The sequence below is a fragment of the Phasianus colchicus genome, chromosome 2, assembly GCF_987193195.1.
Source record: "Phasianus colchicus chromosome 2, bPhaCol1.hap1.1, whole genome shotgun sequence".
Classification (NCBI taxonomy): Eukaryota; Metazoa; Chordata; class Aves; order Galliformes; family Phasianidae; genus Phasianus; species Phasianus colchicus.
The window spans coordinates 107,640,273-107,661,606 of record NC_143437.1 but is presented as its reverse complement, the minus strand read 5'-3'; the positions used below and the strand labels follow the sequence as shown (position 1 = coordinate 107,661,606).

Below are 21,334 nucleotides of genomic sequence, written 5' to 3'. Positions count from 1 at the left end.
TGGCTCCATCTGTGGGGTACTTTTTTTTTTTTTCCTTCATTTTTTTATTCTACGAGGTAGAATACTGTTCCCACTTTAGGAAATTCATTGTGCCTTGAAATCCTCCACCAGTAAGAACAAAAATCTGCCAAGACCAATCTACTTCCAAAAAACCTAAGATGACTGCTCTCAGAGGAAGAAACACCAAACTGATGCACAGGCAACATAAGTCGAGCGTCGTTACATGCCCTGTGATTTCCTACTGCAACGTTCTACCCAGGCAATGTCTCCATCTCTACAGCAGCTTCTCCATTCTATCCCCTAAACATCATTCATACTTTTCCCCCTAATTTTTCCCAGCCCTAAGGCTGACCTTCCTCCCACCATCGGCCATCTGCAGGCAGAGGGCTGAGCTTTCGGTTTCGCCTTTCCTTGCTACGAGCCTAAGATAAACTAGCCTGATGTTTTGGAAAATGAAGTTTCTTGATGATTTCTCTCTGTTTCCACATGTGTTGATCTGTTGAGACTTTTGGTTATTAGAACACTGTACCTGGTTGGGGGCCACCAAGCATCCTGCTCCTGCCAACAGCCTCAGTGGTGCAGATGATTTGCCGGGGAGAGACATGCTTGACTTTACAGGGGACACCTGGCAGCAGGAAAAGGAGACAAATGTGCCGTTGAGAGCATGAGCTGCAGAATAATGGGAGGACCATTACAACTGGAAAAGACTTCCAACACCACCAAATCCAACTCCAACTCATCCCCTCCCATGCCCAATGACCACGTCCCTCAGCGCCACATCTCCACAGCTCCTGAGCACCTCCAGGGATGGTGATGCCACCTCTCCCTGGGCAGCCTGTAGCAATAAACCCACTTTCATTTCCAAAAGACAGCAATGATTTGCTAGAAGCCTCTATTTGTACGGTCAACCTAGAAAAATCATTGATTCCCATAGCCCAAATAGATTTTCTTTGATGCTGAGTACAACTCCCATCTTACCACTGCACATGAAGACCAGCTGGGTTGAATGGGCTTTGGATGTTTACAAAAACCCTCAGCTCATTTCTCCTGTTACCTGCAGCAGTGACCTGCATGGGCTCCTCAAAAAAATCCCCTGTAATAGTGAGGTCAGCTCCTCCTGCAAGGCTTCCAGCCGCTGGGAACACAGAGGTTATTTCTGCAGAGGAAGGAAAAAGGGGGATCTGAAAACAAGCACAGGAAAGATGAACCCCAGCCCTATTTCTGTCAAAGCCAGCAGTGCACTTGCACTCTTTCCAACCAGACTCCTGTGAATCAAACAGGCTTCGCTGATCCTTCACTGCGATTTCGGCAGCCACTGAGATTACAGCAGGAATGAACCACTCGGGTAACTTGGCCACACAACAGGAAAATACCAGAATGCCTGGGCTGTGACTTAGCAGTGACTGCATCTGTCATGCTCAGATTGTAAACCATATCTTCTGTGCTACTGAGGAGCTCTGGAAAGAAAAGTGACCTTAAGGCCGCTTTAATCCTTTTGACCTTGCCTGACTCGTCTCCCAGTTTAGCCCATAGGTTTAGGTGTCACTGCACTTTCCAGTTGTCCCATAGGGATGAACACAGGGAGGTGAACAGATGGTGGATATCTACGTTGTGGCTATGAGAATCTTACAGGATCTGATCTTTATTACAGTCATCCCATCCCACACTGGAAACCTATTTTTCTCTTTGTTGAGGTTGACTCACTTTTCACTCATGCATCCTAGTTTAAACAAACTTTTTTTTTTTTTTTTTTTTTTTTGCATCATCTGAAAAAAAAGACTAAAAACATGAGAGAAGCTTGTCCAGGTTTACATTTTCTTTTCTTAACTTTTTCACTTACATTTAACTTCACTTTGGCAGCGTTAACTATTGGCTACTGCAGTACTGCCTATTGGAAAGCCCTGGCAGACCTCATTTCTCCAGGTACTCTGCTAACAATTAATTCCACACACAGTTACTCCATTTGTAAGCAAGGATATAAAATTACCCTCTTTTACAAAGTGTTCTGAATAGATAGGTGAAACAAGTTGTATGCTATAAACAATACACAAAATCTATTTATGCATTGGCTGCACGCTTTAAAAGAAAAGAATAAATTGTTATCTCTGGAACCATGCTCCCAAAATACAGCCTATAAGGTCATTACTATTATTATATTAATTTCAGCCCCTTGACAAAACAAAGGCAAATAATGACAGAAGCATGGTAGGACTTCTAACCATAGCCAGAGATGTCATGTGGAAGTTATAAAGTGCCTTGGTCCACATCTTTTTAAACTAACAGTGCAGCAACCTGCTATTCAGCAGCCTTTAATCCAGATCCCAACTCTTGGAGTGGCTGAACATCACCTTGCAGCTGGTGAACTAGCCTATCCAAAGACCTATGTTATAGTCTTTTATGGCCAGCACTGCATTTGTACCAAACAGTATGATTCAGGGGGAAGGTGACATAAAGTCCCTTTGGATCCAACATGTCAAGTCTGACAAGACAAGGAATAACGATAGCAGCCCCATTCCAAACCCTGGCTGACTCTCAGATTAGGCTGTCCAAAGGAGTGTTCAAAGACATCATTAAAAGGAGCACAAACTCACTGGAGATTTAGAACACAGCCCATGGCAGCACACCCAACCTCAGCATATAAATATATATAGCTGAAATTTTTGGCCTGCAGCTTTGTGTGTAGTCAGCCCACCACAAAACTTATCACACCAGTAGAACTACATGTTAAAATGAAGTCACATTGGGAAGAGCAACAACCAGAGGTCTTCCACAGACAATGCTGGTACTGCCATGGCACAGTGCAAGCAGTGGGGTGGGTCAATGCAATACCTGAATGCGTTTGGTACAAGAAAAGCTCCTGCTTGGCACTGATGAGCCAAGCATCTTTGTCTATCACTGACCTGCAAGAGAGAGAGCTGTGTTAGAGATCCCTGACCGTTTTAGTTAGTGCAGACCTTGCTTTGGCAAGGTTGGACACTTTTATTTAAGCTGGACTTGGATTACGTCTGTTTTGGGCACTGAAGCTGAAGTATTAGAATCACAGAGATGCCTCGGGGGAGGAACACACTCCCTTTTCATTCCTAATCTGATGATTGTATTCTCAAACCAGCAAAACCTCAGGTCTAAGTAATGAAACACAAGTTTTGATTAAATTTCATGCCCTCATCCTGGACTCAGAAGTGCAACTGTGCTCCCGTATGAAACGACAGGGGAAAAAAAAGAGAGAGAAAAAAAGGATCTTTTACTCACTTTCCTTTGTTAAACACTGAGAAGCTGACATTGTGGGACCCTGGGGGAGAGAAAAGAAATGTGCTTTTATAGCATGGAGAGCTTTAGGAAGAGAACATCCTACCAAACCTTGTCCAGACATCCTGCCCCCGTTCTCAACAAACCCAGTAATCCCTTGAAACAATCTGCAAGTCTTTATTTGGTGCACATCCATTACTGCTGCATCACTTCAGGAAAGTTCCAGGAGCAGGATTCAACTCACAACTCAAGACATCTAAATTCCTATTCCTACATGTAACTGGGGCTGAATTCAGTGGTTTATATACAGGTTTCAAGAACCAAATTCCCTGGGGGTAGTGGAGAAATTGCTCAGGATTGACAGATGTGGCACAGGACCTACAGGAGATCCCTCTCTTCTAGTGGAGAGACTGGAGGCAATATTCAATCACATTTCAGCTGAATTGAACATCAAAGCAGGAAGCTCCCAGCCTTAGATTATACTACATTGTATGGATCTGCTCTTACATATCTGAATCTGCAAGCTGAACCTCAGGGGAAAAATTCCTCTCAGATCCTGTGGATTCTATCCAACCTCACTTGCCATGCCAGGAAGGTGAGCAGCTCCTTCAAGACCCCCATTATCTCTTAAGCCCATCATATACAAGATGAAATAAAATAATAAAGGAAAAAATAATGGCTCCTCTAGAGCTGCAGGAGTAGCAGAATTATGATCTCTCCCACACACCCCAATGCTTTCACCAACCTATGTGGTTCCCTTCCACCCGGCACTGCATGGTTCCCAGTCCTTCTTCTATCCGAATGGAATAGCTGGTGAGAAACAAAGGGCTTTGCTTAGCCTGGGTGCAAAAAATCAAAGCACAGTGAGAAGCATTTAACCAGAGATGCGAGCTTTCACATCTGAGTTAGTTATGCTCACTTCCCTTTAGAAACAAGGGAGAAGAGACCATCGGCAGCTTAGGACGATGCATCCCATCGCTCTAATTTGCCCCCTTTATCCTTGTTTTGATAAGGTGATCCCACTGGATTGCAGAAATCCCATTTTAAATATGAGCTAGAGAAGACAAGCCTGGCTTCTAAACTTGAGAAGGGCAATTTAAAGCCACACCTCTGGAAGGAGAAGACTTGCATAGGACAGAGGGAGCTGACATCTGAGCAGGAGGTCAGAGATTGCTGGCAAGATGGGAAACAGCATTAAAGGGGAAAACAACCTGGGGAGGGCAGGGAGACATCAATGATGCAATGGCACGATCTGTGCAAATTTAAACTATAATTCGTCCAACCACATACAGAACAAGTTGGCTACATCTGTGGTTTCACATTTTAAACCCACTCCTTATCAGCATCAGAAGGATTTCCTGCTTGGGGAATGCAGACAGCACAGTTGGCACTGCGCTGCAGGGAATGCATGCAGGCTGCTCCCAGAGCTGCTCTCCTATGGGCAGGGAAACTTCCTGATATCCAAGGTCCAACCAGCACCTCCCTTGCTGCAGTAAAGGCTGGATCCTCAACAGGATTTGAACGCCAAACTTCCGAGCAAATCAATGGGATTTTGGTAACCAAACCCCACTCCAAGCCTGGTTTGAAAGGATTTGTAAAGTGACCACACTGCCCACTTCTAGACAGTGGAAGAGATGGAGGATCAGACCTAGATCAGCACCAAATCTCTGATTTGTACAACTGAGGACCTAACTTTAAAACAGTCTGCATTGAGAATAGGCAATAAATGAGTATTTCCAGAGACATTTCCACACCTCCTCCCATCCTTAATACTCAACTATACCAGTAGGACAGACTGTGGGCTTTTTTTCCTAGGCAAAAGCTCCCAGAAAAGACAGCACTTTCTGATGCCTCTCTTAATTGCCCTGCATGCCCCCAGTCTGCAAGTAGGAACGAGTAGCAATTAAGCAAGCTATGCTGGTGCTATATCAACCTTTGGGAGCCATGCAACAACAAGTTCCATCATCAACAGAACAATTTGCATTTAAGTTCCCCTCTTGGGAGGCAGGAGGAATTTTACAACCCAATAAGAGGGCTCACTGAGAAGCCCTGGCACTGATTTCACTGGCGTTTTCCTCATTTCCTTGTAGCAACAGCATTGTTTTTCCAAGACTCACAGACACTAAGAGAAGCACAGCAGAAAAACATGGGCTGAGCTGTGTTTGCTGTGTCACATTCTCACCACAGCAGCATAGAAATACTGCCCTGTGACTGTGAGCTTTGCACTCAGTGCTGTCCTGCAGTAGTGCAGAGGGTAAGCAGAGCATCACCTGCCTTTTCCTCAGCCCTTTTCCTGGCAGATTGGTTGCCAAGCCACTCTCCATCATATTTGAAAAGTCACAGCTGTCAGGCAAAGTCCCCACAGACTGGAAAAAATGAAGCATCACTCCTATTTATAAGAAAGGGAGAAGGAAGACCTGAGGAACTACAGGCCAGTGAGCCTCGTATCTGTGCCTGGGAAGATCATGGAGCAGATCCTCCTGGAACACGTTATGGCTCATGAGGGATGAGCAGGTGATCTGAGACAGCCAGCATGGCTTCACCAAGGGAAGGCCGTGCCAGTCTGGGGGTCTTTTGTGGTGGAATGACAAAGGGGAGGCAAATTTTGTTGCTCATCTGGACTTGCACAAGGCCTTTGGCACAGTCCTGCGCTACATTCTTATCTCTAAATTGGAGAGAGATGGATTTAAGTCTGGACTGTTTGAAGAATAAAGAATTGGTTGGATGGTCATAACCAGAGGGTTGGAACTACAGCGAGCCAGCAGCCCTCACCCAGTCTATCTGACTGGTCAGCTTCCCAAAGTCCTTCTTCATTATGCTAAAACTGAGAAGTTGATTGAAAGGCCAAGAAAATCCTGATGCACAAGACATGCTGAAGCCTTACACCAACACAAACCCAAGGCAGGTCAACAACTGACATGCTTCCTGCGTGCCCGTCAGCAAAAGAGCAGAGGCTGGTCCATCCATCTCCTTCTGCCACAAGAACAGCTGGTCTAGGGAAAAGAAGAAAGAAAGATGAGACATAAGACAGCTTCCCCAGGGAGGTGACTGAGTCACCAGCCCTGGATGTGTTTAAAAACCACCTGGATGTGGTGCTCAGGGACACAATTTAGCAGAGGGTTGTTACAGGTAGGTTGCAGTTGGACTCGATCTTTAAGGTCTTTTCCAACCTGAGCAATTCAATGATTCTATGAAACTGTGATTCTGTTAAAATCAGCAAGCAGTATTTTCAAAAGAGCCAGGAGTACTCCCTTGCTTGTATCTAGCCTTTATTAACCTAGAAAACAGGATGAGCCCAAATTATTTGGTTTTGTGTGTATGTGTATATATTACTTGTGCATATGTAGATTGCTCCAAAAGTAATGCCTCCTACTTATTTCTGTGGAAACTATTACAGATATAAATGATGCAATAACACTTTGACAGAGCCAGTTCTCAGCTACAAAATGCTATTTCGAACGTAATTGCTAGCATTAACCATGCATTTTCAGTAGAGATTAATTCCATGCCCACAAAAATCTGCACCAGCAGAGGTGACCCAGTGTTGTTGTTTCCACTGCTGAACCACACCACCCACCCCTCACTGTCTTCACACCCACTGGTTGGTCTCCATAAACATCTAGCAAGCATCAATGAGTATCAGTGGGTGTAATTTTTTCTGCATGGAGGAATTCAGTGAAACACCTTTGCTTCATATGTACCTCCATGTCAGATGCTATCCTGTCAGACTGCCCCTCTGCTGCTGTCTGTCACACAGCAATAAAATGCAATGAGATACTGATGGGAAGGTTCAAACCCTACTGCCACACCAGCAACATCTGCCTCTGATGTCATAGATCATAATAAAATAGGAGGCATTACTTTCAGAGCTGCCTTCATATATATTCTATATATATACATATACACACACACTTTGCCCTGTAAAGTATACACATTAAATATTGCACGTTCATAAGGATTGTGATAAAACCCATCTTCAAGACACCAATGCTAACCTTGGACAACACAAAGCATTGGTGGTTTGAGTCCCAGACAGACCCTTACCTTCCAGAAGCACTGGGCTGGTACAACCACAGTGCTTCAAGATGCAGCTCAGTCATTTCTTTATTTCACCAACAGAAGATGCTATAAAGACAGATGACTTGAAAACACTCAAATTCCTAACATCAAATTCACCACCTTATAGAACTGATAGTGGAAAGAACTTTCAGTAGAGAGGAGGAATCAGGTGTGAACAATAAATTCACGGTATTTAGTATAACAAGCAAAAGATGGTAATGTTTCTTGAGTCAACAAGCAATTAAGGCAAATAAGTAATTAAAAACCTCTAGTGAGGTTTTCCCTTTGCTAGGATCCACACCTGTGACAGTGTGCTCCCCTTCCATTTTCCTCCTTCTGCCTGGCTGTTATCTCCCAGGCCTTGCTCAGGCAGAGAGTGAGCACAGTACTGATAACATTTAGGTCTTGCCAAGACCTGTAATGACCTCAAATCCACCTTAAACTACAGGCTGAAAGAACTGATGGCAGCTACATGCGTCAACATGGGTCAGCATATATCAAACACTGCGAGTCAACCATCTTACCCTATCAATACTGAGCAGCCTAAGAGCCTCTTGAGCTCTCCTGTATGGCAGCCAAGTGCATGAAAGGATCTCCCCTTGAGTAGGAAGACCTCTTGGGATCACCCTTATGCAAAGATCCCTTGCACCTCACCATCAAGAGCTGCCAATGCTGATCCTCGTTACGTGACTAGTAGTTTAAGATTTGTTAGCTTCACTAAGGTTACACATCAGGTTGACTGTGCCCTCAAATAGTTGACCAAATCCATGAGTAGGAGTGGCTCCAGCTACACCTGGGCCCCTTACCTCCATGTTTTAAGGCGTTCAGAAAGCAAAGAGGTCCACTCTTCACTGCCTTAGTTACAAAAGTAAGCTTTGCTGAAGTACTGTATTGCACCAGTAAATATATTCCTGCCTCTCTCTGATGAGCACACAGTTTCCATCTGCAATGCTACTAAGGATGAACAGAAAAACAATCACTGCTGCAAAAATGATTAACTCATCACTGGACCGCTGTATGATATATAAAGCCTGAAAAGGCATATGCAATGCTTTTAAAACATCACACACAAAAAAAAAAGTTTATTTTCCTCCATCTGAATGTGTTACTGAGTGGCAGACAGCTCTGGTCAAGTGCAAGTTTCCACCTGGAACATACTTAGAATATACACAAACCAAAAATGGGCAAAGTATTCATGTGAAACCGGGATGTAAACCCGCCTGGTGTGCCAAGACTCCAAGGCCATTTCCTTTTTAGCTATGGGAGGTCAAGCTGTGAATGAGTAATCCAGCAGTGGAGCATGCAGGCACACCAGCCTTTCTTCCCAACAATAGAAGGCTTCACAGGTCCACTGGAGGCAGATAAAACAGTAATGAATATCAAACAAAAGGATGCTAATGTGTATCCAGTGGGGGCTGATAAATGGGTGCAACAGGTACGGCAGGAATCTGCACTGGGCTTTCATTCACAGTGGCAAAGAGCTGAGTTGCTCAGCAAGAGACTTTTTCCATTCAACCTAATGGCTAGTTACAAAATCATAGAATGATAGAATGGCCTGGGTTGCAAAGGACCACAATGCTCATCCAGTTCCAACCCCCTGTTGTGTTCAGGTCACCAACCAGCAGACCACGCTGCCCAGAGCCACATCCAGCCTGGCCTTGAATGCCTGCAGATCCACAGCCAACTTGGGCAACCTGTTCCAGTGAACATTTAGTGGTCAAGTTTATGCTGCTTTCTCTCAAGAAAATTTTGAAAGCCTACCCACTTTGCTCTGTTGAGTGCAACCCTTGAAGTAGCAGAAAACAAATTCAAACCTCCCTTGAAAACAGAGAAGTGACCAGAGAGGTTTTGAAGCAGTGGAAAAACAAAGCTTTCTGTCCCCAGACTTCTGCTTTTGTCTTGTGACTCACCAGAGCCTTTTCTTCAAACTAACAGTATTTCTAGAAATGCAAATGGAAGGGAAAATTTATTTAACTTGAAGATTCTGACATTATTTTAATTAGTTAAATTTTAATTTGCTAGCCAAAATAAAATCTACAGCAACCAGATGCAATTACAGTAAATTCACACTGAGCTGTGATTGACTGTGCTGCCAGTAAACAAACCAACTAGCTTAATGGACCAGTTGCAATTAGATTAACAAAGTTTGCTGGAGCCCAACTCATGAGCTGCAATAAAGCACAAAAGCAGTAAATGGCAATTCTGGGCCAACTGGTTGCAATTTATTGTTCTTGCAGAATGCAGTGGAAGAAAACAATTTGCAGGGGCTTTGTTGGGTAGCAGCTCATATATAATTACCCATCAATACAATCCGCATTGAAGTCCAGGGTCTCATATCTCCCAGCAATTGTCTTCCCATAGATCTCTATTAAATTTCCTGTTGAAGAGGAAATGGAAACAGAAGGGCGTCTTTTAAAAGTGGAGTATTTACACTTGCAGATTTTGTGAGCTGAACAAAAGAAATTCCAGAAGAAATTCTTTGCAAACAATGCAGAGAGGTGCCCAGTGGGCTGCACCTTTATCTACTCTCTATCCAAGTTCAAGGTGACTGTGTTAATTCCTCTTAGTCCAAAACACACCTTTCTCACTGAAAAAAAAATTATTCCTTTTTTTTTTTTTCCCCCAGCAAAACTCTGGTATTTGGACTTTGAAGGCATTTCCTCAACATCTATCAACTGGAAGCACCATCCTGACCAAATGCTGCTGCAGAACATCACAAGGCAGCCGAAGTGGCATCGCTAACATGCACTGGGTGTTTGTGCACAAAGTCCATTTTCACTCTGTTGTGCACAGCAGCCACTGAACCTTTAGGACAAGCCATTCGACACCCTAGAACGCGTGCTTAAAATTAAGTCCTTAAAGCAGGGTCTAAAGTAAGAGCAACAATATCAAAGTTTAACATACAGTACAACAAAGGAATACTTACAACAAATAAGCAGTTTGAACCAAAACCAATTCAGAGAGCAAAATTTTAACCTGCACGTCTACCCCGTAGATAAATACACAGATCCTGTGAGGTGTGTTGTTTCCTGAGCCCACCATAGGCAGCAGAGACCTAATTTGTGTGGTCAGTAAGAACATAAAGAACAATTCAACTCGCCCCATTCGGCCAGTTGGATCACTCCCAACGCTCCACTGAGTATGCTGGGTACCAGGTTGATTCAGTTGTCAGCACAGATAGCTTAAATCATCTGATACACCCTATCCTCACGCTGAGGGTCCAAAAAGGAACGAGTCTTTCTGGTCCTGCAGCATATCCACAAGCTCCACATAGCTTTGTTTTCTCAGCTGAACACTTGGCATTACTCATGTTGTCCCTTGGGAAGCCTAGCATCCAGCTAAGAAACCTGTATACAGACACTGTATTGCAAGGCATGAGAATGTAGAGCTGAACTCCACCTGAAAACACTTAAAACCAAGGATGGACCTCAACTGATGAGCAATTAAGTGCACTATCCATCTCTCTTGTATCCAGAGGAACAGACCCCTTCTGCAAACCCGTTTTCCTGGTCAGCATGAGCTTGGGCGTTACGTTCTAAAGAAGCCTGCGTTAAATCCAGCAAGACAGAACTCTCATCATAATAATAAAGATGGGATGGAACATCAAATAATAATTAAAGTGGTCCCCAGCCTAAAGAAAGGTCCCTTACCTGGGATGCCAGATGGCGGGCTAATTTGGTAAACCACGGGAGTCTGCGCAGCAGAAAACTGCAAGTAGAAAGTTGTAGTTAAACAGCAGTCATTCTCACAGCAGCCCAACGAGCTCTGATTATGCACTGTTCACAGCACAGTTGGCAGCCACAGTGCAGAGTGCTTCGGGACTGGATCTTAAGAGCAGAATCTTGCTCCGAGAATGGAACAACTTCTTCCCCCTTTTGCGTTCGGGGTTTGGCTTGCTGCTCTTTCTGCATCCTCCTTGTGCTCCAGCCATCTGGTCTACTTTGAGTCGGTCCCAGAATGGTTTAACACTACAAAATTGCTAAGCCGTGTTTTTTCAGATGTTCAGACCTCCATTTCACCTAGCATTGTTAGCATAATTCTTCCCACCAATAGCATACTCTTCAAAGCTATTTCTGCTTCACAGTGCTGGGATACTTCTGCTAGCCTTTAACAAGCTTATCAATTGCTTAATCGACGTAGCCAAGGAAATGCTTATACTGACCCTTGTTAACACATCACAGTGTCCTCAGGACAGAATTCCTTGTCCTCTACGGAAGAAAGGAAATACTAAGGAAGAAAGGAAAGAAAGGAAATACTAAGGGGGTATATTATGGGGTTGACTTTGGCCAAAAACGAAGCCTAAGAGTAAGCAGTTTTCAAGCAAGCTTCTTCGAGACAGGGACCACCCAGCAGGCCTTTGCAAGTGGAAGAAAGCTGTCCTCAGCATCCTGAAGTAGCTGAGACACAGACACCCAAACCCAGCACACACTTTGGCTGCGCTTTCAAGAAGCCAATCAGCCCTGCTGACCTCTTCCTCCAGATTACACTAAAAATCTGCAAGCGTTTTGCTTGTTTTTAAGAAACTGACTCCAGGAGCTTTTGCCTACACCAACACCAATCCTATTCAAACAGTGATGTGCAGGAGCATTATTCATCTGCCAAAGGGCCAGAAGTACCCATGGCCGTCCACATGCTGATAACTCACATGGAATCAGCTCACCATCAGCAGCTGGATGTAGACTCCAGCACTGCCCACCTTGCTCACTATCACACAGCCTTGCTTTAAGCAACAAGACCTTGGAAAGCCTTGTTCCTCAGATACCTGCCCTGACATGCAAGAGTAATGTGTCTTTCCCCTGTGCAGCATTCTACATTCTGGAAATGAATAACACTAGGTCAGATCCATCAAGATATTTAGGTACCTTGGGATTCAGATGATTTGTAAAGGCCCATGAGTTGTTCAGATTCTGCAATAATCCATCTGCTTCTCTGCTAAAAATACCTCCATAAAACTGGCCAGCTACATTGCTAGCTAGCTAAATCCTGGTCCTAAGTCATCAACTACTTGATTTCATCGACCCTAGAGGAAAAAAAAAAATGTTCCCCATGTGCACTTGGCCTGTTCCTATCCACCAAATCATCCACTTCTTAAAAACTTCATCAATCTCCATCTCCCTCCTTCATCTTCATCTTGAGTCTTCTCTTGTTGTACCTGCAGATGCTGCTGTCAGCCCAATAGAACCAGAGAATCATTAAGGTCAGAAAAGACCACTAAGATCCCTGAATCCAACCATCACCTCCATGCCCACTCACCATGTCACTAAACAGACAGCATAAACAACTGATTTCCAAACTCAAATCAAGAATGCCACTGCAAACATTTTTTCAAACCTTCCTCAAACCCCACCAGAGCTGAGTATATTTATTCCTTTATTATGGTCACCTGGAAAATGAATGAGTGGCCACAGACCATCCAGTTATGGTCACCGCAGAGGATGAAAGCCCATACCACAGGCTGGAGCCAGTGCAATCAGAAAGAAATCAGCCAAAACCAGCAGAAAAGCAAGGCCACAAACTGACACAAGTCTTGTGAGCCGTTCAGACTTGTTGCTGCCTGCAGCAGGCTTTTCCAATCCACTGCAGAGGCAAAATTAATTTTTAATACGCATAGCTCCCAGGTCCCAGTCTCAAAACAGAGAGACACATTGTGTTTTATTTAGCTTGCAATGTGTCTCATTAACAGCATCCCCTGGTGATTTTTCATCAGCTCTCTAAGCTAGCTGAACCCCCCAATGACTCTTTGCTTTTAATGTGCAATTTACTGAAATGCTGGGCTTTCTTGCTTGATACTCAAAGTTAGCAGAAGGGGGACGTGACTTCTGAACAGACTAAGCCTCATCCTGAAGTGCACAGCTATGGCTAAGGGGTCTGCTCTGCAACAAGCCCCAGCATCATGTCATAACTGCTCTTAGTAAAGCCCCAAGAATCACAGAACCATAGGCATCACAAGGGATCTCTGGGGAGCATTAAGTCCAGCCTCCTCAATGCAGGTTCCTTACAGCAGGTTACACAGGAAAGCAAGCATCCAGTTGGGTCTTGAATGTCTCCAAAGGAGGAGACTCCACAACCAGTGGTGAACTCATGGCCAACCCTTGGGTCTTGAATGTCTCCAAAGGAGGAGACTCCACAACCAGTGGTGAACTCATGGCCAACCCTTTGAGCAAGAAGTTGAGACTTTGAGAAGTTGAGTCTTGGGGTCCGTCCAACCCAAGCCTATGACTCTATGACTATACTGTGTTCAAGGAACGTTTAGACGTTGAGTTGAAGGACTTGTTTTAGTGAGAACTATTGGTGATAGGCAGGCCATTGGACTGGATGATCTTGTAGGTCTTGGTGATTCTATATTAACCACTCTGCAGCAGTATGAGCAACTGCAACCCGCAAAGAGCCTCAGACAAGATGAGAGTACTTCCAGCCACAGGAGCTGAGTGCACCACCTCACTCCACCCTCCTTGGGAATCCATGGAAGCACAGCATCGTTTCCTGTTTTTATGTTTACAATGCTAGCAAGACCATGCACACCCTTACAAACTCGTTTAGTTGAAAATGGCGAATCCTGCCATAATGCTGTGAGAGTCACAGAAAGCATGACTAATTCTGGACAAGGGTAAAACAAACCCACAAGATGGTCTTCTGACTGCGTGGCTGAAGTGCACAGATAGGTTAACTCAGCCTCAGGTTTTTGCTTTGAAAGACCTCAGGTCACATAGACTGTCCAATGCCAGACCACTGAATGCAATATGCTCTAGTTTTAAGGGACACGAGGAGCATCTTAGCTTCATGTCCTGACATGCAATCACTATGAGAGATGCTACTTCAATACAAACCCTGTGAAACCAAGCTTGACTTCTTTCAATATCGGAAACTTTTATCATACTTCCATCTTTGTTTGGTGATTACCTTGAAAGCATAGTTTTCTTTCTCCACCCCAGTCAGGTTGTTAATCATGCGTCCTTTAAATCTCACTTCCACATAGTACAAACCCTCCTGGGGTGAAGACCTAGGTAGAAGAAAAAGAAAAATATTTATATTATTTTTATACAGATGGAGTTGTTGTTATTTTCAAGGTAAAAGGGTCCTTCTTTGGGTCACCACTCTAAACAGCTTCACTGAAGCTTTGGTAGAGCAAACTACATTCATGTGATGAACACAAACTCTGCACGCAAACCCAGACTCTGGAACTACAGTTTAAAGTGAATATGAGGGCAGAGGAGAAAGTTGTACTTAAGTGTAGAAGCAATAGGACTGTACCAGAACATACTCTTACATTGTATGTAAATGCAAAGCACATACACATGCTCATTAGCATTCATTAATACTAATGAACAATTGTAATTCATTAATATTAAAACAACCCAAGGCTGCCTAGATTTACAGAGAAGCCTGGTTTGTAAATTAGTACTACATCCTCAGTGAACATGGTTTCACAGCACAGCATTCAGTAGAATTATCTCCCAAAGAAATCACAGCAGTGAGAGATGGAAGAATTCCAATAGGTTTGCTCCTACTGCCTCTCGAGGCACTGTTAGTCTGCTAGTCAAACAACATCCTTTAAGTTATGACAGGCTGGAGAAGGGGGATCTTTGATTCCCCAGCTGCTGCTTAGAGCCATATTTGTTTCTCTTCTTGCCACAAGCTTCTCTTTGTGATCTTGGGCAGGCAAGGACATCAGATTTCCTTGGGTGCTGTGCTTCTGTCTACAGAGTTTTGAAGATCTGAGCCTAGCCTGAGTTTCAGTTTGTTCTCCTCAGCAGGGGGGTTGGAGCTTGATGATCTTTGAGGTCCCTTCCAACCTACGCCATCCTGATTTGTATACAACATGATTAATTAACCCAGTACTTCATTAAATTGCATGGATAAATGCAGCACAGCTGAGGAGGTGCTCAGGTACAGAAACAGTGCCTGCGCAGACTCAACGCAACAAGGATTCTACCAGACAGATGGCAAAGTTCTCACCAGGAGAGGTTTAGATTGTATATGAGAAATAATTTATTCATGGAGACGGTATCAAACATTGGGCAGGGGAGGGGAGGATGTCCCCATCCCTGAGGTATTTAAGAGAGATGTGGACATGGCACTAGGAGGGGGGCACGTGCTAAGTGATGGGACCAAATAGGTCAGATTGATAACTGAACTTTATCATCTTCAGGGTCTTCTCCAAACCAGAAGATTCAGTATGATAGCCAGGGTTCATACCTTGTTCTACATCTTATGGTGGACAAGTCAAAATACACAGGAGAGACATCGCACAGCAACGTGGGCAGGTCTGCGTTCACCAGGGACACCTCCAGATGGGGCCAGCTGGCTGGAGGGAGATGTTCTAGCTCATGGGATGCTGAGCCTGAGTCAAAATCAAAGGGAAGAGCTCTGAGGACAGGACCACTCACATCCAGTCACAAGGTGCAGACGCTTTTGAATATATTCTATTGCAAAGATTGACAGCTCCCAGCAGTTTCAACCTCCTTAACCACCTATACCGAACAAACCATCATGCTCATAGATACTTAAAGCACCTGTAAAAGTAATAGTTTCATGTGGTACTTGCAGCTGCTGATGTCTCGCATGGTTTTGCTAGCAAGCATCTCAAGTACTGCTTGAGATCTGCTCTGCTCAAGACCTGCCTGGATATTTTCCTGTGCAACCAGCTCTAGGGAGCTGCTTTAGCAGAGGGTTGGACGTGATGATGTGTTGAGTTCCCTTCCAAACCCCTGCAACTGTCTATGATCTCTACAGGATTCCAAAAATAAGGTAGAAATCGTGATTTCTCTTACAATTTGAAAACAAGCAAACATCAAAAATAGTTTATGAAGTAATAACTGCAGGCTGATTTCATGCTCTGGATGCCACAGCTATGTGACTGGTCCTGAAGATTTGTCGTTCTGACCACTAGTCTCAGAACAGACCTGCTTCTCCATTACTTTGATATATACTTGGCAAGAGTATACAAGAGTTGAACACTCACCATCCAGAGTGATAGTAATCCACGTTCCTCCAGCAACACTGCCCTCCTGGGGCTTTATGAGCAGTCCCTCAGAGGTCACTGCAAAAACAACCCAGCTACGTCAGGCTGAAGCTTAATGCAAAGACTGGAAACATCCAACTCAAGACAAACCACAGTGATCTGGCAGCTGTCCTCCTGTGATTTCAGCCTCCACAATCCTTCCTTCCTGGATATCCAAATTAGGATTGCTTCCCTTTTTTAGAATGGCTTAGGTTGGAATAGACTTTGAAGACCATTTAGTTCCAACACTGCCATGGGCTGGTCACCCTACCAGATCAGGCTGCCCAGGGCCCCATGCAGCCTGGCCTTGGGCACCCCCAAGGAAGTGCTTTCCCTGTGTAAAACTCCTCCTTCCCCTTACTGAGGTTTTGATGCCTTCAGAACTCTTTGAATTAAGCCAGTCTGCACCTCCTGACCTCCTCAAGAATTGAAACAAGCACGATGAGCCTTATGCTCATCCCTCCAGCTCTTAGAAAAATGTTTGCTCTCTTCTGACGACTGTCCTCAAATACATATATGATATATCCTCCTCCATCTCAGCCTGCCCACCTCTCTCTTGGAAAAGCCCTTAAGCACAGGATGAAGAATGAAGCATAGGATGAAGCTCCGACTTCATGCAATTAAGTTACAAATAACTTATTGTATACATTTTCCAAAAAGGCATAAAATTCTTAAGGCTTTTTTTTCTTTTTCTTTTTTGAGGGCCTTCATTTGCTGATGCTAATGGAAGCAAACCAATAGCTGACCACATCACCATCCCTGGAGGTGTTCAAGAACCATGGAAACGTGGCACTGACCACATGGTTGGTGGGCATGGTGGGGGTGGGCTGGGGTTGGTGATCTCAGAGGTCTTTTTCAACCATAGTGATTCTATAAGCAGTTCCATCTCATCAAATCAATGTAAATTCACCTAACATCTGTATTCACCTGTCTAAAGAGAGCTACTGGACTTGCCCTGCATCACCAACTCAACATTTAAACAATCATATGATTATCGTCAAGCAAAAGAAAACCAACATACATCAGAAGTAGCCAGGGACAATCAACAGTTATCCAGACATATAGAAAACTAGGAGATGAAATCTATGGCTATGGAGGAATGCCACAAACAGCCACTGAAAAAGGTGGATAGTTCCCAGTATGCTGAAGTCACTGCCCCATAACGTCCAACAGCATTTAGAAATACTTCTGCACATCCCACTTGCAATCAGGCCATGCCCAACCCAATGGCACTGGTACTGCAGTGCTGTTAGAGAACACTTCTGTCCTCACCTGCAAAGAACACCAGAAGAGATGGTCTCCATAGATCCATCTTGGAACATGGACGGGGATCTCACAGGATCATGGCCCAGGATCTTAGCATCTTTTCTGTAACGTTAAAATAAATCCCATCTGTTCATCCTCCATCATGTTGCAGACCTGTTGGAGCAATGGTTTGTTAGAGCAGACAAGGCAGACTAATATGGAGTTACAGAGAAAGCACTATAGAATCAACCAAGCCCAGGATGGTCTTCTTTCCACTGAGACAGCATGAAACAAACCACCTTTCTTGGGCTTGCTTCAGAAGCTCTCTCCTGATCTAAACTGAGCACTGAAAGCAGACACTGCTCAGTCTCTAAAGCATCCTTCTCTCCTTTAGGAACAAATAATATTTTCTTCAGAGATTTGAGAAGGGTTTAACACAACCATAGCACACATCCAGGAAGCCAAATCTGGGGCTGAGGCCCCTAGGATGAAGAAACCTGGCTATAAGCAACACCAAATGCTTTTTTCTTGATTCCACCACCACTTAAAACATTGCTATTGCCATTACCATAAAGATAGCAGCTAAGAGGTAAATGGCCCCATAACAGTCTGCAACTGTGGCAATTAAAAACATGCATTTCATGGTCACAGCTGGTACAAATGGCCAGCCAACAGAAGCAGATTATGCATCCAACATCAAGCATTCCTGCTCTTTTTTTTTCCTATCCTCCTCTCAAATCCAAGCATCTGAATCATTAGACTGAAGTAATACAGAGATGTGAAACCATGGGCTAGCAACGGTGCTCCTATTGCTTTTACCACAATAAATGCTGCAATTACCTACCTGTATTTCTTGCACCTTTTAACAGAAATTCAATTTCTAGGGGTCAAGCCCAAAGCCTTGATGTGTATGTGAACCTGGTTCACAATATCATTTAGATTTATTTTTATTGCCCTTATCAAGGCTGTAATTATGGCCTACCTTATCCTCGTTGTTGTTCTTCCATTCCTCAGATGAGTCAATCGAGGAGGCTCTGACAGTGCAGCTGCCCCATCCCTTTGATACTGGCTCTCCCACAGTGCTTGGTTGGAAGCTCTGTCAGTCCCTGCCTGGATAACAAAGTGAGGCTGTGCTGAAAGCCACCCGACTCGTTTCTCAGCAGTACTCATTACAGACAGCTCAGAGCTGTCCATTGGGCATGCTTAATGATTAACCTAAGCTACTCGCTGCTGTTAACCATTTGCTTCCAAGCCTTTAACAACCACAATCGGAATAACCTGGAATATTCTTCCCTTGGGGTTGGAACTAGATGATCTTTAAGATCTCTCCCAACCTAAGCCATTCTATGAGTTTGAATGCCTGACTTCTCCAGCAGGAGGATAATCGAGGTCTTCAATGCCTTCTTCCCCCCATGTATGACATAAATGGGTTGAATGGTTTCCTGATATGCTGATACCCAACCTGGGAGTGGCTTTCCCAGCAAGCAGACTTGGAGGTTTCCATGTACACCCTTAATTCAAATTTTGCACAGCATTCCCAGCTGTGCCAGAATCTGGCTAGAATTCTGCCCAAGGGGCATTCAGACCCCCTACCACATCTCAAGTACCTATTCCCCTGTTGATCCTTACACTGCAATAGAAAGAAGGGTTATGGAACCACACGTCTCCACTGACTGCAGGGAAGATCCAGCTCAGCCTTCATCAGATCCTGAATAGCTGCAAGCATCACACCTACTCCCACATCTACACCCATCCATTTGAAGCCCAGGTGGAAGAAGAATGAGTTTTTGCTGAAGCCAACAGAAACAAAGCAGGTTGATGTGGCCTTCCATTGGTACAGGTGCCTTCATGGAAGTTTCCACTGAAGCTCACACCAAGATTTCAGACAACGGCATAGCTACAGTTTAATGAGTTACTACACACCAGTCAAATAATAGCAGAATGTATTCGTGCTCTTACCTCATCCCCAAAGGGAAATGAAAAAGATTCAGAGAGGCAGTAGCATGAAATCAAGGGCAGTCAACCTTCGTGGAAATTTTGGAGTTCTGCCCAGCCATGGAACCAGTGGTGCTGGGTTTGTTGTTGATCAAGACCTGATGTTTCATGTGCATATAGCCAATGATTACAGGAGCCCAACAAAAGTTAACCCTGAGCTGCTCAATAGTCTACACTCAGTTTACTTATTAGCTAAAATCCCACTGCAAATACTGGGTCCACTGACAGCCCCAAACAAAAGGGCAGATCAGATCCAGGATGGCCCAAAAAAGCCCAGATAGAAGCAATAGGGCTGGAGACTGAGCCACAATGTGAGTCCAAGTTCAGGCCAGAAGATGGGACAGTAAAGCTGTACACCTATAGCATCAGTCCAACAGAGGAGTGCAAGATTGGGGTTAAATAGAGCTCCTGACTGTAAGGGCAGAGAGGGGTGGGATTCCAGGTAATTAGGGCTGATTTCTGCCCTAAGGGCCTGGATAGTTCTACTGTTAGCTCTGCCCCAACACAAACAGTCACTCAAATTCAGCAGCCAGCCATAAAAAAAATAAAAATAAAAATCCCATCACTTCTGCTCAAAAAGCAACACCTCATGTGTTTGTCTGTTTGTTTGTTTGTTTGTTGCTTGTTTGTAGTTATTCAAATGGAGGCTGCAAATCTTACGTGCGTGAGCAGAAACAGCCTTACAGACAGTCGGGAATCCAGGAAACGGATTGTGTTGCGTTCAGGATGGAATTCAAAGGTTGGATGGGGCCCTGGGCAGCCTGAGCTGGTGAGGGGCACCCAGCCCACGGCAGGGTTTGGAAGCGGGTGGGCTTTGATTTCCCTTCCAACCCAACCATTCTTTGATTCTTCGACGTGGGGAAGGCTTTCGGTCACTAGGTGGAAGTGTGGAGCCGCTGAGGAACCCGAAACACAGCTGAAGGCAGCTCTGTGTGAGATGATTCTGATCGAGACTCCTGTTAGCTGGAGGGCATCCACCAAGCAGAGCCCAGGAGGACGGGATGTGAGACCTGTTCCCAGCTCCTTCACTCACTCAAGCGTGATTTGATCTAGCGTTCATCTTCAAGCCGCCATTCATTTGGATTAAGCTTCATCTCCATCACCTGTGTGTAAAAAGGAGGTGGTGGCATGCTGCCCTTTGCAGTGCAGGTGCTCTGTAAGAGCCTCCTCAGGATTGGCAGCACTTCTGGGATGGAAAAGCTCGGCGGGGCTCCTCCTGCACTCCCTCAGCCTTTGCATGAGGGCAGTTGTTGAGCAGCACATGGCATCCCCAGCAGAGCAGCTGGGGGGGATAATGTGGGATAAGGGGAGGTTTAGTGGTTTTGTCTGCAGCCGTTCAGGAGCTCCTTGTTCCTGCTCAGCCATATTCATACATGCAACACCCCACAGTGAGGGCACAAGTGTGTCTTGCCTGCTCCTCACCTGTGTTTACCATCCTCATAAAGAGAGGAAAGCAAGCCAAGTTGGGCTGGTGCTTAGACCAGCAGTGCCGTGTTTCTCTTGGCCGTGGCTGTTGACAGTCAGCCCCTTCCTTTGCAAGCTGTCCCATAGGGCACTGTGGGGAAAAACACCATGAGACCACTGGATCTTAGGGCTTGAGTTCACAAGGTCAAGATTTCTTCTTTCCAGCTTGGCTTTTTCCTTGTGTCTTCTTTCACCCCATACCCACTGCCTTTGCCATCTCCCAAGGCAACCTGCAAAGTGTGTGAACCCAAGAGAAGATTCAGACCCAGCCAATTGCTGCCAAAATCAGACTGGGACATCTATAAAGGCTGAGAATCTGATGCT

The 21,334-nt window shown here is 44.7% G+C and overlaps 1 protein-coding gene across 1 annotated transcript in view; it reads right to left on the bottom strand.

Moving 5' to 3' along the window:
• PKHD1 (PKHD1 ciliary IPT domain containing fibrocystin/polyductin) overlaps positions 1-18,670 on the bottom strand; it is a 242,386-nt gene extending 223,716 nt beyond the window's left edge. Inside the window, exons 1-13 of the mRNA XM_090136629.1 lie at positions 18,534-18,670; positions 17,579-17,725; positions 16,268-16,345; positions 15,502-15,646; positions 14,206-14,305; positions 10,956-11,013; positions 9,604-9,682; positions 6,165-6,239; positions 3,992-4,056; positions 3,250-3,289; positions 2,830-2,900; positions 1,055-1,156; positions 530-625 (exon numbers count right to left, since the gene is read on the bottom strand). Of these exons, the coding sequence (XP_089992755.1) occupies positions 530-625; positions 1,055-1,156; positions 2,830-2,900; positions 3,250-3,289; positions 3,992-4,056; positions 6,165-6,239; positions 9,604-9,682; positions 10,956-11,013; positions 14,206-14,305; positions 15,502-15,646; positions 16,268-16,345; positions 17,579-17,618 (949 nt within the window). The 5' untranslated portion in view covers positions 17,619-17,725; positions 18,534-18,670. The remainder of the gene's footprint in view (positions 1-529; positions 626-1,054; positions 1,157-2,829; positions 2,901-3,249; positions 3,290-3,991; positions 4,057-6,164; positions 6,240-9,603; positions 9,683-10,955; positions 11,014-14,205; positions 14,306-15,501; positions 15,647-16,267; positions 16,346-17,578; positions 17,726-18,533) is intronic.
• Positions 18,671-21,334: the final 2,664 nt, after the last annotated feature.